Raw genomic sequence first — 17,128 nt, forward strand, 5'->3', positions numbered from 1 at the left:
CCCCCACTGGGGATCAAGCCTGAAACCCGGGCATGTGTCCTGACCTGGAATCCACCCAGGGACCTCTTGGTGAATGGGAACACACTCAACCAACTGAGCCACACCAGCCAGGGCTCTTTGGTAAGTTTATTATTCCTAAAGAAACAATAACATGGGATGGTGAGGGGAAGCCCTGGTTCATTTGGTTGTAAGGCCAGAGTCATATCGATGGCCTACTTCTAATAATCTTGGCAATAAGGCCAGACAAGTGCAAAAGCAGTGGCTACCGTCATTATAGGCAGCCCAGACACGCAGGATGGCTGTGCTCTGGGCACGGTTACACATCTACCAGCTCTATCACAGTATCCTAGAAATATTCTTCTCTTAGTCTTCTTGCCCATGGTTTTGCTTTGAATTTTATTAAAGCCTCCCATCCATTCTCAATATTCTGGACTACTCTGCAGACAGAAGAGGTTGCTGTGGACCTGAATTATCAGAGAGGGGAAGAGAAGGCTCCATGTTGACACCCCTATGTGCTATAATTTGTGGCCACTTCCTGAAGGAGGCCCCTTGCAGGCACTGTATGGAGGGCATGGTTCCTACAAGGTGGAACCATCATATCCCAGGGAGAAGCCCTGCAGGTGAAATGAACAGAATCAGTGCCCCCACCACCTGCTCCCTGTTCCCTCTTCTTCTAGCTTAGCTCCACCCATTGCTTTCATCTGTCCTGGGATCACTCAGTTTGCCCTGAATCCACCAGCTCTTTAACTCCTCAGCTCACACTCTGCTCCTTACCTACAAAGTCTTCCTCATCAGTGACGCCCTATCCAACTCCTGCCCCCTTCAAGGCCTTTCCTTAGCCTTCCCCCAAGACTGCTGTTCCCCAGGGCCCATTCACAATCTTCTTCCCCCCTATTCCCATTATCCTGATCCTTCCTTAGACAGAGGTACTCAGTGCATCCTGAAGTCCTACCTGGAACTCAGCATCTTCCCTGGAATATCCATTAAGCCCACATATTTCAATCACTCCCACCCCCCATCTTCCCTGTATTTCCTGATTTAAGAATCCCACAATCCCCGTGGTCACCCCGCCAAGAAAGGGAGTAAGAGAGGAAACAAACAAGGAAAGAAGAAAAAAGCAAAGAAGGAAGAGAGAGAGGAAATGAGGAAGGAAGGATGGAAGGAAAGGAAGAAGGAAGGAAGGAAAGAAGGAAGGAAGGAAGGAAGGAAGGAAGGAAGGAAGGAAGGAAGGAAGGAAGGAAGGAGAAAAGGGAGAAGAAGGGTGAAAGAGGAGAAGAGGAATGGTAGGTCAACAACTATAGTACAGGATAAGAAAGTTTGATAAAGTCCATATGAGTAAAAGGTTTATTTTACTTTAAAAAAATTTTTAATGGATTTTAGAGAGAAAGGAAAGGGAGAGAGAGAGACATCAATTTGTTGTTCTACTTATTCAAGCATTCATTATTTGTTTCTTATATGTGCCCTGACAGGGGATCAAACTTGCAACCTTGGCCATATCATGACTATGCTCTAACCAACTGAATACCAGGCTGGGGCAAAAAAGGTTTATTTTAATAAACTGTCAAATACAATAAAAAATGCTTAGAAACAGGATGTATTTTTTTATTTTAAAAAGAAAAAAGATTCTATACCTCTTTTGCAATGTCATTTTCTTAAGAGGGATTTTCTTATGTCACTCATGGGATAAACTTAATATAAACTTGAACATTTTTTCATATTTAGATTTTGTTTATATTGTTTTTTGCAGGAACCAACATATTTAAAGCACATCAAGCACATTTTTATTTTTTTATTGCTTAAAGTATTACAAAGGATATTACATATGTGTCCTTTTTTCCCCCCGCCCTTGACAGTCCCCTAGCCTCCCCTAAGAGTAATTTAAAAATGACCCAGTGGATGAATATTTGCCTATTTCTCAATTTAAATAAGTTTATATTTTCAAATTTTCCAAAGAATTTATTGACATTAATTTGAAAAATCACTCTCAAAATTTGAACCTGTTTAAATATGGTATGCCATATATCAGAACATGCAACGCAACATTCAGCAAGTTAATATTTTTAAACCCAGACGTTAACAAATGCTATAAAACATTGATATGCAGACATCTTAGGAACAACTAAAAGAAGAAACTGCCCCAAGCGCAGGCATGGTGGGTATAGTGGTTTCTTAATAGATACGGCAGGACATCTGTGTGCTGTATGTATTAGGAAGGTCTATTTATTCATTATAGGTGCAGCTTTCCTTAGTTACCGAAGAGGCAGCTCTGTTTCATCAGGTTCATAAATCACTGCAGTCGAATGATAATGAGCAATGTCATCTGAATGTTGATAGGATGAAGAGCCAAGGGCAAGCCTGAAAAACAGCCAACCCTCTGGGACAAAAGCCTAGCTTTATCCCCCCTGGGAAGAGCAAATTCAAACAGAACTACCCGAAAGCTTCCTTATGGATCAGGAGCTGTGAGTCCTACTTTTTATGTCTGCATATAAACATCATCATTTTGTTCTACCAGGCAAAGTCATGAAGAGCAAGGGCTGCCTGGTTAGACCCGGGTTCTGAGACTCCTTGCTGTATGTGTTTGGACAAGTTACTTAGTCTCCCTGTACCTTTTCTTCCTCTATAAATTGCAAATACTCATAGTACCCATCTCTTAGGGCTGTGATAAGAATTAATTCATATAATGCCCTAAGCACCCAGGGCAATGCTTGACACACAGAAAATTTTCAATGAGTGGTACCTATTATTCTCCTTATTCATTTTTTCTAGACTAAAATTGATCATGTTAGATATCTAAATGCGCAGTCTGTGAGCACAGGGAGCGTATGGCGACCGATTCAGTGTCCCGCTCTCTTGTCCAGATCCCTTCGGGAAAGGGAATGAGGACTGTCATTGCCGACACCTTTTTCTGTTTCGGAAACAGGCATAGAATGCCGAGCTAAAATAAAGGTCACATCTCCCTTGCTCGTTTCTAAGTAGAAGCCACTGTTACAATGGTAAGAAGCTCAAGTGACCTCAGAATAGCCCAGCTCTTGAAGTGAAAATCTATTAGTGTGAACAGCCTGTTCCCTAGCGCATGAGTCCATCATTTTGTCTGAGCACATTTTCTCTTTTTTACTAGAATGTGCAGTTTACATGTGTGTCATGATTTTCACCATCTTAACTACATGTTTTCCCTGCACAGAGAAAACCAAGGAGGAAGGCCATTGGAGGATGGATACAGAAAAGAGACGGAAAAGGAAGGTATCTGATAATTTATCAAGAAGTGCGATAGATGCTTACTTAAACTTTTTTTTTTTTTTTTAAATATGTATTTTATTGATTTTTTACAGAGAGGAAGGGGAAGGGATAGAGAGTTAGAAACATCAATGAGAGAGGAACATCGACCAGCTGCCTCCTGCACACCTCCCACTGGGGGTATACCCGCAGCCCCTTGACCGGAATTGAACCCGGGACCCTTCAGTCCGCAGGCCGACACTCCATCCACTGAGTTAAACTGGTCAGGTCACTTAAACTATCTTAAGTGCTTAGAGACCTGTCTGTTTATGAATCCAACAGATAGTATTCTTGAGAATTATACTCAAGATTTATGAGGCTTCTGTGACACCTGGCTTGTTTCAGAAGGATAAGGCCTACTGTAAGCGACCACGAGTTATTTTAGGAATAACTTGTGACCATTCCAACCCTCCTGGACACTGGTAATAATTTACTCATAAATTAACTGGATAGGCAAACCTCTGCCTAAGTGGGAAGCAGATTGGCAGCCTTCCAAGAGCACCAAAGACCAATGGGTTCTGCCAATAGGCTCTATGTTTGGTTTGCTTGCCTTTGTTCTGTGGGAAGTCACAGACTTTGGTATTTGCAAGTAAGCTCTGTTTCAAAGGTAATTAGACTGGGGCATTATCTCATAAGAACACAGACTTATCTGACGTGCATGGACAAAGACTATTTCTAGAGCTTTATTATCATTACATTATGTGATCCTACGACTGGAACTCTAGAAATATACACAGGAGGAAACATACTGGTAGAGTCTGGAAATACTTGTGAATATGTCACAATTTTTGCTGGGAGTATCCAGGCCAGTGTCCTCTACTTTAGGAGGTGACCCCTCAGAGAGAGGTGATTTTTACCAAGTCAGAGAGTTGATAAAAGCACACACAAAAATTCACCAACATTTAAAACATTGGGATGATGAAGCTATCTGCAGAAAATGAAACCAGGCCAACACCAATAGCCTTCCTGATTGTCTAACCACTCTGCTGTACACCCGAAACTAATGTAAAATAATATTGAATGTAAACTGTAATTGAAAAAATTTTTTATTGTTATTCCTCACCTGAGGATATTGATTTTTAGAGAAAGTGGAAGGGAAGGACGGAGGGAGCGAGAGAAAGATGGAAGGAGGGAGAGAAAGATGGAGGGAGGGAGAGAAAAACAGAGAAACATTGATGTGAGAGAAACACATCAATTGGTTGCCTACCGCACGCACCTGACCAGAGCTGGGGATTGAACCTGCAACCCAGGTACGTGCCCTTGAACAGAAATTGAACCCAAGATCCTTCAGTGTGTGGGTCAATGCTCTAACCACTGGGAAACACCAGCCAGGATGAAAACAATTTTTAATTAAAAAAAAAAAAAAGACTTCCCAAGCCCTACCCATAATCCTCTTGAATTTCAAATGAATCTTGATCAATTGTGCAAACCTATGAACCTGGTTATTCAGATTTGTATCAGCTAATGCATATTGGCAGGGGAAGGCAATGAAAAGAAATGCATGGAACTAGCCAACTGGAAAGAACCGTTAGCAGATTTATCTGAGTAGTGCACAGCACACAAAATGACAGCTCAAAATTTGGCTAAAGAGCGGTATTCTTTCCAAAGAATATTGATTGGAGGAAAATTGAGTAATGTGTTCAAAGACAAGATGAAACTGTTGCTGATCACTACAGTCATTTAGAAAAGACATTCTTACAGTTTGCAGGCACTGAGAATGTCAAGAGAGAGGAAACTTCTTTTTTTTTTTTTTTAAATACATTTTATTGATTTTTTACAGAGAGGAAGGGAGAGGGATAGAGATCCAGAAACATCGATGAGAGAGAAACATCGATCAGCTGCCTCCTGCACGTCCCTCACTGGGGATGTGTCCGCAACCAAGGTACACGCCCTTGACCGGAATCGAACCCGGGACCTTTCAGTCCGCAGACCGACGCTCTATCCACTGAGCCAAACCGGTTCTGGCAGAAACTTCTTTTTAATAATACTACATTTTCAAATGGATCAGATGATGAACCTAGTGCTGTAGTAAAAAGAAACCTATTTAACTGGGCCACTATGGATACTCATGATTTAGTTAATCTGGCCAGTCAATTATCCAAAACAACAGAGAAAAATAACAAAAGGAAAATGAACCAGGCTCTGAATTACTGAATTAAAGCAACTCAAGTCATGAGTTTACAATTACAGTGAACATACCCATGGGAACTGAAAATCAGAAAGGGTTTTCTAATAACCGAAAAACTGGAATTTGCAATTGTTGCAAAAAACCTAGACACTGGGAAAAAGACTGCCATAAGCTCAACTGGCTACTGGAAAAACAGCAGTCTGTTGCTATAATACCAACAGGACCTAAAATGGGATAGGGCTGCTCTGAGGATAAAAGCGAGGCTCTCCTCTCCCAGGTACTGAATGGAGGGCCTTACCAAAATGGATTCTAGAACAACCACCACACACACAAAGTCCAACTTTAAGTGCAGCTGATATTACATTGCAAACACTGACGAATGGCCTAATTACAATAGCATGGTCATGGTTTCTCCTTGTCCTGTGGTGGCACTGTTCACGCAGCCTTGGGGACTGCAAACAGCGAGGATCCTGTCAAAACCAGAGCAGCTGGGCAACATGTACAAATCTGGGGTAGTTTCATGTGGTGAACTCCTAGATATGGATACTGAAGCTCTTCAGCTCCTTTATGTTGGGAACAAAGAAAGCATTCTCTACTAGAGTTTCCTAATAGTACCAGAATGTTAGGCGAAATAGCTAACCATCCATGTAATGCCTTCATAACTTCAAGAAGTTCTGATTGGTTGGAACAGAATGGGAAGGAAGACTGGCATTTACTGTAGCCCCTCATGGAACACAGTGGCTATGTGGTACCAGTCTCTGGACTTGGCTACTACCCCCAGGTTGCATAGGAAGATGTACTATCAGGTACCTGTGGGCACAAGGAAATATTTGCCCTTCAGTCGCCTCTGTTGCTCACCTCCCTTGTATGAAAGCATGTTTTGCATTGGCATGATCACTTAGCAGCTATTTTTGCACCCTCCTTAGGAAGTGAAGATGTTATTGCTCATATCGAAGCTTTAATTAACTAAGTTCACTTAACAAGCTCTCAGTGACAGTCATCAGAGCTGAACTCTAATAAACACTGAAATGTCTTCAATGGGAAAAGCTGCCTTACAAAGTAGATGGCATTAGATATTAACACCGCATCTCAAGGCGGCACCTGTGCCATTACAAAAACAGAATGTTGTGTTTATACACCCGATGAATCTGGAAAGATGACATCTATTTTGGGATAGATGCAAAAACAGATAAAATCCCCAAGGGATCCCACTCCATGCAATATCTGAGACATACTAATATTAAAAACTTATCTACTGTTTATCTACAATTCAAAGCCACTCCTGCCCCATCTTTGGGATTCTTCTGCTTTCACTAATAGTACAATTAATTTGCCTTCATTAGTACTCAAAGAGAGAGGTTAACAAGTGTCTCTACCTGGGTTCGCAGGCTCACTTCGAGATCTTTGATGAGTCACTTAACTTTAGCATTTTTCACCACACCTGTACAGTGGGATTAATACCAGTTCCTCCTGCTCAGCGTTGTTTGGAGGATTATATGTGATGGTACATGTAAGTGCCTAGTGCAGAACTCCACTCACAGCAAATGCTCAATCAGCATTAGCTATTATCGTTGGCAGGAGAACGTGGTGCCGAAATAGAGTGGCAAAGAAGAAGGTGCTTGACATTGTTCATTCATCAGGAATATTCCTTATCTATCCATAGATCACTGAGAGCTGTCAATGGTTGTGACTCTATTTCTTTGACTTTCATTTTATTTGACACGTAGGGAGTAACCCATAGGAATAATAATCAGCAGTACTGATACAGCATATTGCAATTTACAGCAGGGCTTCTCACATCCGTTACCTTGTCATAATGCAAAATGCATATTTAAAAAAAATGCAAGCCCTGGCTGGTGTGGCTCAGTTGATTGAGCATTGTCCCATGCACCCAGAGGGCTTTGATTTGATTCCCAGTCAGAGCACATACCTGGGTTGTGGGCTCCATTCCCAGTAGGGGGAGTGTAGGAGGCAGCCGATCAATGTTTCTCTCTCTATCTCTTCCTCACCCTTCCTCTCTCTCTCAAGTCAATAAAAACATATTTTAAGAAAATTCAAGACAGTGCCCTAACCGGTTTGGCTCAGTGGATAGAGCATTGGCCTGTGGACTGAAAGGTCTCAGGTTCAATTCTGGTCAAGGGCATGTACCTTGGTTGCGGGCACATCCCCAGTAGGGTGTGTGCAGGAGGCGGCTGATCGATGTTTCTCTCTCATTGATGTTTCTAACTCTCTATACCTCTCTCTTCCTCTCTGTAAAAAAAATCAATAAAATATATTTAAAAAAATAGAAAGAAAATTCAAGACAGTGATTCTCAAAGAGGGGGGACTGTGAAAATTTACCCAAATAGTCCCGGTATGCATCCTACCACCCACTGCCAACCCCCTCTGAGATCCACTATTCTACTTTCAAGGATTTATTTTTAAAAATCTACAATAAAGTATTTCCTTTGGCAAGGAAGCAAATTTATAGCAATCTTTATGTATGTACTCAACGTAGAAAGGACTTTTGTCCCTAATGTGTCTTTTTGTCCAGAGCCCCTGCATGAAACAATTCTCAATGTCGTCATCATCGAATACAAAGGGCAACTGGCTCAGCACTGCTGGCAGCAGAAGTCCCTCAGCAGGATGGTGATTTAAAAGCCGCCTCCAAAGAAAGCTGTAACCTGTGGCCTCTATTCACGCCGGAAGAGTCTAAGTGCTTCCCTCCTGTGTAATGGAGAACATCTGCCCTCCCCAAAGAGCAATCTCTGTCCCAGCAGTAAGTTTCACATAGAGACATGCAACAGCCTTTGTAATGTCGCTTGTCCACGTCCCTGATTAGGAAACGTGTCCCTTTTAAATGGTTTTATAGCCAGAATCTCCCACTTGCCTCAATGGTACCCATCTTGTCTCTTGCCTATATTCAAGAGAGAAATATTGTATATGCGGTTTCACCAATTAAGCAAGGAGGCCATAGAAAAGGTGGCTCTAATGCCATGATGACCTACATAAACAAACCAAATCGGAGCCTGTAAATGCCTGCAGGGTAGGAAATCAAGGCACTAAGGACAACCAGTCACAAACAGCCAAATAGGCTTTAAGCTGCCACCATCAATCATAACTGCAGCCTCCCTTCACTTCTGCATTTTCTCTATAAATGTCTTCCCCTCACCAACAAACTGCTTCTTAATGGCAAGGACGTTGATAAAAGCAAAAGCAAGAAGGGTCAAGAATAATGCAAAACTGAGGGGGTTGGATAGGAGCGGATAGGAGGCTGCTGCTAAAATACAAAAACTGGCCCGAGAGTCTCCAAACGGGCTCTGCATTGCCAAGGGCATCAAGTCTGGGAGGATCTTTGAGGGTCATTTGATGACACTTCATTTCCAGCTTCTATGCTGACTTTGGAAAAGTGACCTCCACAGAAGACATCTCCATGGCCTCCACAGCACACAGATTCATTATGCCCGTGCCCCTATGTATGAAATACCCTTTCCTGGTAGGTGGGAGAAAAAGGAATTGTGTAACTCAGGATGTGAAGCATTTTTTGGAAATAAAAAGTTTTTATATCCCCCATCAAACTCTTAAAATATTCAGTATGCCTCAGTTTATGTTTTAACAATGTAAATAAGTACAAGGCTTCTTTCTGAGAAAAGTTCTAGTGTACTCGAATTTTCTGTGCTCCTCTTTGTTAATACTTAGTTTTTAGCCTTTTTATATAAGATAAAAGGGCAAGGTAAAGATAACATTTGGGATGTAGTTGGTGTATTTGATTAAAATAGCAGCCGAATCACATAATTTCTACCCAGGAGATGTTTCTTCAACATACATTAATGTAGGTTTAACATGGGTCAATGTAAGAAACATTCAAACCCATAGAGAAATTTTGTGAGTTTATTTGAGCCAAACTGTTGACAATTGCCAGGAAGCAAAATCTCAATAGATTGAGATAATGCTCTCAGAAAGGTAGTTTTGCACCTTGTTTTAAACATTACAACCAAAATGGGAGACGTAAGTGGGTTACTTAAAATCCACTGGTGATAGATTAGGGAGGTGGGAGAGAGCCACATATTTCTTTTACTTAGGTGGGTATCGGGTAGATAACAGTCAACAATTAACTTAATAACAATGAGGGGATTTGTGGTCTCCACAGAGGCATTGCCTGAGCTTTGAGGGGTCCGAAGAAAGGAAAATTACTTTGACATTCCAAAGATATGCTATCGTAGATGCAAAAAGATAACAGACAAGCTCAGTTAAGGTAAAGATGGGCCTTTGTCAGGAAAGATACCAGCCTAGGACATGACTACCCACCATAAACTGCTTTTAGTTAACAGCTTTTAATTTCAGACCATCCTTTGTGGTTCCTTTAGGTCTCTGAGTTTGCAAGGCTGCCACACAGGCCTCCCCTGAGCTGGTCAGGTTTAGTATGTGTCCCCTCTTCGCCCACACATAGGTTGATGTAGTTTTAACAGTCATCAAATAAACGAAATCTAAGAAAACAATGCAGAGCCACACAGGTGAATAAAACCAAGACACTTCCAGGATGTTGGCACTGGGCAGTTCAACACTCCCCAGAAGAAAGGAAGCTCAGTGACCAGCAAATACTTTTAGCACGTAGCAGCTTACTAGTAACTTGATTTGGGAATGTTGCTCGTATGTAAAGCTTGCCTTGCCCAGAGGATATTAAAATGCTCAGTTGAAGTTTAGCCATCTTACAAGCTGTTTACTATTAACAGGATGTGTTTAAAATCCCTTTGAGAAGACAACTAGAGATTATTGCATATAAAACATACCACTCTGGAGGTTGCCCAGATCTGGAGGGAGGAGCAAATAGGGAATTAGTGTTTAATGGGGAGGAGGAGAGAATAAGGAATTAGTATTTAAGGAGCAGAGTTTCAGTTTGGGATGATGAAAAAGTTCTAGAGATGGATGGTGATAATGGTTGTAAAACAGATGAATGATATAAAAGCTACAGAACTGCTGCACACTTAGAAATGATTAGAAGGGGAAATTTTGTGTCATGTAAATTTTACCACAACAAAACAATATAACATGGTCCCTGGCCGGTGTGGTTCAGTTGGTTGAACATCACTCTGTGCACCTAAATGTCACTGGTTCGATTGACTCCCAGTCAGGACACAAGCCCAGGTCGCAGTTGGATCCCCAGCTGGGGCATGTGTGGGAGGCAACCGATAGATGTTTCTCTTTCACATTGATATTTCTCTCGCTCTCTCTTCCTCTCCCTTCCTTTCTCTCAAAAATTTCAATAAAAACATATTTTTTAAAAAGAAAAGGGATTGATGAGATTGATAAGACCTCCCAAACCCTGGAGGCAGTGGGGGGTTCGGAGGGGGGGAGGGAGTGGTGATCCGAAAGAGGAAAAGTGGATTTCTCCCCCTCCCTCCACAGTCACGAAAAATATCCCTCACCCAGAAAACAACGTGTGTGTGTGTGTGTGTGTGTGTGTGTGTGTGTTTTTTTTTTCTTTTTTCTTTTCTTTTTCTGACTGGGCACCTGCAATGTGAGGGAGCTGTGTGTGCTGGGAAATTTAACAAATTAACAAACTATGGAGTCCACCCTTCAGCAAATAAAGAAAATCAACTCATTAAAAAATGAACTACACACAAATGGCCAATAAGCACTGAAAAGATAGCATCATTAACCTTCAGGAAAATGCAAATCAAAACCACAGTGAAATGCCACTTTACACCCACTAGGATGGTTACCATCTAAACACAGATAATAGCAAGTATTGGCCAGAATGTGGAAAGGTCAGACCTCTCATCCATCGCTGGTGGGAGTGTAAAATGGTGCAGCCACATTGGAAAACCATCTGACAGTTCTTCAAAAGTTAAACACAGATTTGCCATATAACCCAGCAATTTTACTCCTAGGCACATGCCCATGGCAAATAAAAACACATGTCCACACAAAAGCTTGCTCATGATTATTCATAGCAGCAGTATTCATAACAGCCCCAGTGTGCAAATAACCCTTCACCTTATGAATGGACTAAGAAACAAAACAGAACACTGGTATAGCCAGCAAATGAAATGCTATTCAGCACTAAAAGGAATTGAAATACTGATAGAAGCTATAACAGAGACAAACTTCAAAAACACCACGTTGTGAAGAAAGCCTGACACAAAAGACCACATGTTATACAATTCCCTTAAATGAGACGTCCAGACAAATCTATAGGGACAGGAAATAGGTTAGGGTTTGCTTGGGGTTAGGGGTGAGAACAGAGATTAACTGAAATAGGGCATGAGGGATGTTATTGGAGTGATAACATTGTTATAAAACTGGATTATGGTGAGGGCTGGTAAATTTACTAAAATTTTTTAATTGTACACGTAAAAGTGTGAATTTTATGGTATGTAAATTATAGACCTCAAATGAGTTGTGTTTTTAATGAAAGGAATGGTTAAAAAATGAGGATCTAATTTAGAGGATCTAACAAAGGAAAATCAAAACACTGAGGCAGGCGGCATATGAAGGGTAAGTAGGAAGGAAGCCACAAGAGAAAGACCTGGAGGTGAGAATACAGGGGGTGGCCGAAACCGGTTTGGCTCAGTGGATAGAGCGTCGGCTTGTGGACTGAAAGGTCCCAGGTTCGATTCTGGTCAAGGGCATGTACCTGGGTTGCGGGCACATCCCCAGTGGGAGATGTGCAGGAGGCAGCTGATTGATGTTTCTCTCTCATCGATGTTTCTAACTCTCTATCTCTCTCCCTTCCTCTCTGTAAAAAATCAATAAAATATATTTAAAAATTAAAAAAAATAATATATATATATTTAAAAAAAAAGAGAATACAGGGGGTGGATTTGAGGAAGACCAGGGGTCCAGCTTAACCGCAGTAAATAAGATTGATCTTCATTTGTTCTTTCAAAAATATTGACACAATATGCTAGACACTTAGCTAGGTGCTAGGGATATACACCCTTATAGAAACTATATTCAAGCAGAGGAGACTGGATGTCCAGAAGAGTAGGAACAGCCCTGGCCAGTTTTGCTCAATGGTTAGGCCTGCAGACCTAAGGGTTCCATTCCTGGTCAAGGGCACATACCTGGGTTGCAGGTTCAATGTGCAGGAGACAATAGATGTGTCTCCCACACTGATGTTTCTCTCTCTCTGCCTCTCTCTCTTCCTCCTCTCTCCCTTCCACTCTCTCTAAAAATCAATGGAAAAAATATCTTCAGGTGAAGCTTAATCAAAAAAAGAAGAAAAAGAAGGGGAAGGGGAAGGGGAAGAGAAAGGGGAAGAAGGAGGAGGAGGAGGAGGAGGAGGAGGAGGAGGAGGAGGAGGAGGAGGAGGAGGAGAGGAGAAGAAGAAGAAGAAGAAGAAGAAGAAGAAGAAGAAGGAGGAGGAGGAGAAGGAGGAGGAGGAGGAGGAGGAGGAGGAGGAGGAGGGGGAGGAGGAGGAGAAGAATTCTTAGTAGATCTGAGTGTATTCGTTTCCTGTGGTTGTCATAACAAATGACCACAAACTTGATGGCTTCAGACAACAGAAATTCATTTTCTCACGATTCTGGAGGCAGAAACCCCAAATCAAGGTGCTGGCAGAGCCCTGCTGCCTCCGAAGGCTCTAGGGGAGGACCTCCCTGCGTCCTCCAGCTCTGGTGGCTCCATGTGTCCTGTGGCTTAGCCTGCACATAACTCCAATCTCGGCCTCTGTCTCCTCACATGGCCTTCTCCATGTGTGTTTCTTCTTCTGTCTCCTATGAGGACATGTGCCACTGGACTTCGGTCCTACCTGGTTAATCCAGATGATCTCATCTTGAGAACCTTAACTTGATTTCATCTGCAAAGACCCTTCTCCCCAGTAAGGCCATATTCACGAGTACCAGGGTTTGGGACTTGGACGTATCATTTCTGGGGGAGGAAGGTTTACAATTCCACCTTTTATACTGAGTGATTTAAAACTATTAGGCAGGCCCATCTGATGCTCCTGCCTACATTACATCAGTACATTCAGAGGGTGTTTTAATGTAAATGCTCTTACTTCAAGGTTCCTCAGAATGACACACGTTAGTTTACGAACGAATTCACTCATCTGAGTCACGTATATTTTTAGAAGCATGAGTTTGTCATTTCACAATAAGATATAATGTTAAAAGGCTACAGAGAAAAGAAAAAAACCCCACATTCAGACAATTACAGCATTGCAAAAATTTTTGCACCTTTTTCAGAAGGAAAATTTTTAAGCACAAGAGGAGTAATATGGAGGAAACCAAACTACGTCAGTGATTTCTGCTGCTATTCCCTTTGGGAAGTGTCAGCGAATCGGGTTTCATTGTAATTAATGTTTGAACAGAATGTTTTGTTTTTCCAGGGCCAAAGGAATACATCAGGAATGGCTGAAATTGTAAGGATATGTGAAGTAGCTATTAGAAACAGGAATAACTATAGATACATAAATACATAATGAGAAGCCTATAGTTAATTAATGAACATCAGACACTTTTAGAAACAGAAAAAATAGTACTGTAAGATGGACAGAATACAGGATGGATACAGAAAGCAGTGTGGGGTGGGGAACAGCATGACAACAATGGAAAAAAAATGATGACTGCAGATTAATTGGGAAATCTAATGGAGAAGAACTAAACAGAAGCATTTCCCTAAGGTACATCCACCTAGAGGTTTCACAAATCCTTCAGTGAGAAGAGACTGGCATGATAGAGGAACTTAATAATATTTGTACCAATTTATTAGTGTATTTAAATATATTCCTATTTTGCCTAACTTGTTAAAGTGTACGGTGTTCCTGCTTCACAGTGGGTTCGGTTAGGTTCTTGTGAACTAAAAATCCTCTGTTCTTATAAAAAAGATCCCACATATATGCATAACCAATGGACACAGACAATAGTGTGGTGAAGGCCTGGGGTAGGGCATAGGCTGGGAGGAGGGGGTAAAGAGAGAGAAAATTGGGGAACATCTGTAATATCGTCAACAATAAAATTAAATCTAAAAAAGAAAAATAAAAGCGAAGGAAATGAGAATGACATCTAAATTGGGTAGACCCAAATAAAACTTCAGCCAAGATCCTGGTACTAAGGATGAGTAGACTGAATAAGTAGCAACCTTATAAAATGGAACTCAGGTAAAACATGCCTCTATTCAATTACCCCATTTGCATTTATAAAACAAACCCCAGTCTTTCCGATCCTTTAACTATCTTCACTACATTTAAGGATCAGAAACTAAAAATAATTCTTAAAATGAAACTCTTAAAATGATGACAGAAAAGAATTCTTAAAATGACCACTAAGAAACTAATTCTGAAAATGATCACATTCTAAAATAGCATATTTAAATCCATCAAGTTTTACTATCGGCACCCATCCCTTTTATCGACAGACTTCTGAAACTTCTCCATCTTTGTAATAAAAGCCAAGGAAACACCAACACATCACTGCAATTTATGTTATTGTTTTTGCAAAGTCTGCTAAACAGGATTACAAGCAAAGGAACTTTTAGTGCTGGATACTTAGATTAGTAGTTGACTTTTTTGACCAATCAGGCCCCATCTTTCATCTAATTCCACTGTGGTATTTTTGTTTGCTTGCTCTAACACTTTTAACATAGATAATGTAAGTTCAGCTTTTGCATTACAAAGGAAAGCTTGAATAAATTCATCCTGTATATTATTTGGCCCAACCTCTACTAGTAAAACCAGGAATGAATATTTCTAGTTATATCTCAATATAAAAAGGGACATCACTTTTTGTTTTGCGGAGAAAAATTCCTAAGTGACATATACTTAAATTCTAATCATTCAAGCAAAAATGTTAGAGAGCCCTCCCACCCCAGCCTTTGTTAACTGAAACATGACCAGGATTCCAAGAGAGGAGAGCTGTTCCTCTGTGTCTAATCAAGCCATAGAGGGGAAGTGGTTGAGTCTGATCAATTTTGCTATGAATCCCTTAATCGAGGCAATGATTACAAATGCCTGCACTTAATTTGAACAGTGATAATTAGGTTGACTTCCAGATGACTCATTTTGTCAACCTTTGGCCATCGGGGTTCCAGCTGGAGTGGGCCATGTGCTGCTTTCCCGCTGACATCAGTGGAAATCTTGAGTCAAGATCAAAGCTACTTGATGACTCTCTGACCTTTCTTCACAATGCACAGTGGGGCCTATTTTCTCTGCTCAGAATTCTCAGATTTATTTCACTGCTGAAACTTCAGTGAATAGAGAGGTGGCCGAGCTCATTTTACCCCCTAGAAGTCTGCCATTGGCTTGCTTTCCTCTAGAAACGCTCTTTAAGAATCAAACTAGAGAAAGGATGCCTTACCTTGATAGTCATGTCTGCGCTGGATGTTTCTGTGGCATCGGAGGCTGCCTCATCACCCTTCACCACCACGTTCTCCCACCCGACTCCTGGAAAATAACAGAACAGTGGCATTGGAGCCAAGTGCAAGCAGCTGGCATGGATAGACACACCTGTCATTTGCAGATTCTAATTCCGTATGACTTGTAAAAGATACCGATGCTCATCCCCAGCACCTTACCTGCCTGGCAGTGGTACCCCACACCTTACCTGCCTGGTAAGTGGTACCCCACACCTTAGCTGCCTGGCAGTGGTACCCTACACTTTACCTGCCTGGCAGTGGTATCCCACACCTTACCTGCCTGGCAGTGGTACCCCACACCTTACCTGCCTGGCAGAGGTACCCCACACCTTACCTGCCTGGCAGTTTCTGGGAAAGCTTCCTTTCAGAAGTGCGGGCAGTCAGCACCTCCTTTGTTTTTACTTAACCTCCAGCTCTGGAGTCCATGGTCTGAGCCCTGTGTCTTACAGACAGTTCTATTCTTAGCCTCAAGAAGAGGTTGGAACTCACTCCTTAAGAATCCAGGCCTCACACTGACATCTTACTTAGGGCTTACAATGAATCCCAGAACACGGACACATGCACATCTGAATCTAATTCAGCACCCATAGAAACAATTCCGGATTATTCACTGTCCCACATCCTACACACCTACTGGAAATAACTGAGCTTTCACACTCACTTGTAAAATCTATATATGCTTTCTCTCCACGTCTTTTTTGTTGTTGTTAATTCTTACCCGAGAATATTTTGTTTCCATTGATTTTTTTTTTAGAGAGAGTGGAAGGGATGGGGAGAGACCCAGAGAGAAGAAACATTGATGTGAGAGACACAGCATTTAATTGCTGATGCAGGACCTTCCAAGCACCCTTCCCTGTTACCACGGTGAGTGGTAATGTTCCAGATAGTGGCGATTCTATCAGCCTTAGTGCCAGCGTGGGGGTAATGCATAGCAGAGACACAGCCAACCCACAGTGGCCATGCAGGATGAGTGAGAACAAAACCTTTACTGTTTTAAGCCACAGGAGTTGGGGCTGTTTATTACAGCAGCATAACCAAGCCCAGCCTTAGGAGAAGAAGGAGTCCTCCCAGACATGCCTTTCCCTTCAACCAGTTCACATTACAGAGAGTTCTTTACAGAAATCCATGTCTATCCTCTAATTCAACTCTGCCATTTAAATCTTGTCTTGTCAACCAATTTATAATGATGCATACTTTCTACTTCTTTGGGGCCAGTCTCTGTTGCCACTGTGCTCAGTGTATCTCATGAAGGTTTGCATCTCAAAGACAAGGACATAAGCCTGCATAGTCACATGTGCCACTGAAAATTCCTTCAGTCTCTCATGCAGTACAATATGGCCCCACACTTTAGAAAGCCCCCCCAGAGTCACTTTCTGTTCTAGCCTCTGAACA

General features: G+C 41.7%; 1 protein-coding gene across 4 annotated transcripts in view; it reads right to left on the minus strand.

Moving 5' to 3' along the window:
* Positions 1-17,128, minus strand: part of PALM2AKAP2 (PALM2 and AKAP2 fusion) — a 377,089-nt gene that overhangs the window by 102,206 nt on the left and 257,755 nt on the right. For all 4 annotated transcript variants that reach the window (XM_036330053.1, XM_036330056.1, XM_036330055.1 and 1 more), the window contains one exon: positions 15,679-15,764. In XM_036330053.1, coding sequence (XP_036185946.1) covers positions 15,679-15,764 — 86 coding nt within the window. The remainder of the gene's footprint in view (positions 1-15,678; positions 15,765-17,128) is intronic.

This window comes from Myotis myotis, unplaced genomic scaffold (genome assembly GCF_014108235.1).
Source record: "Myotis myotis isolate mMyoMyo1 unplaced genomic scaffold, mMyoMyo1.p scaffold_m19_p_12, whole genome shotgun sequence".
In the NCBI taxonomy this organism is placed as follows: domain Eukaryota; kingdom Metazoa; phylum Chordata; class Mammalia; order Chiroptera; family Vespertilionidae; genus Myotis; species Myotis myotis.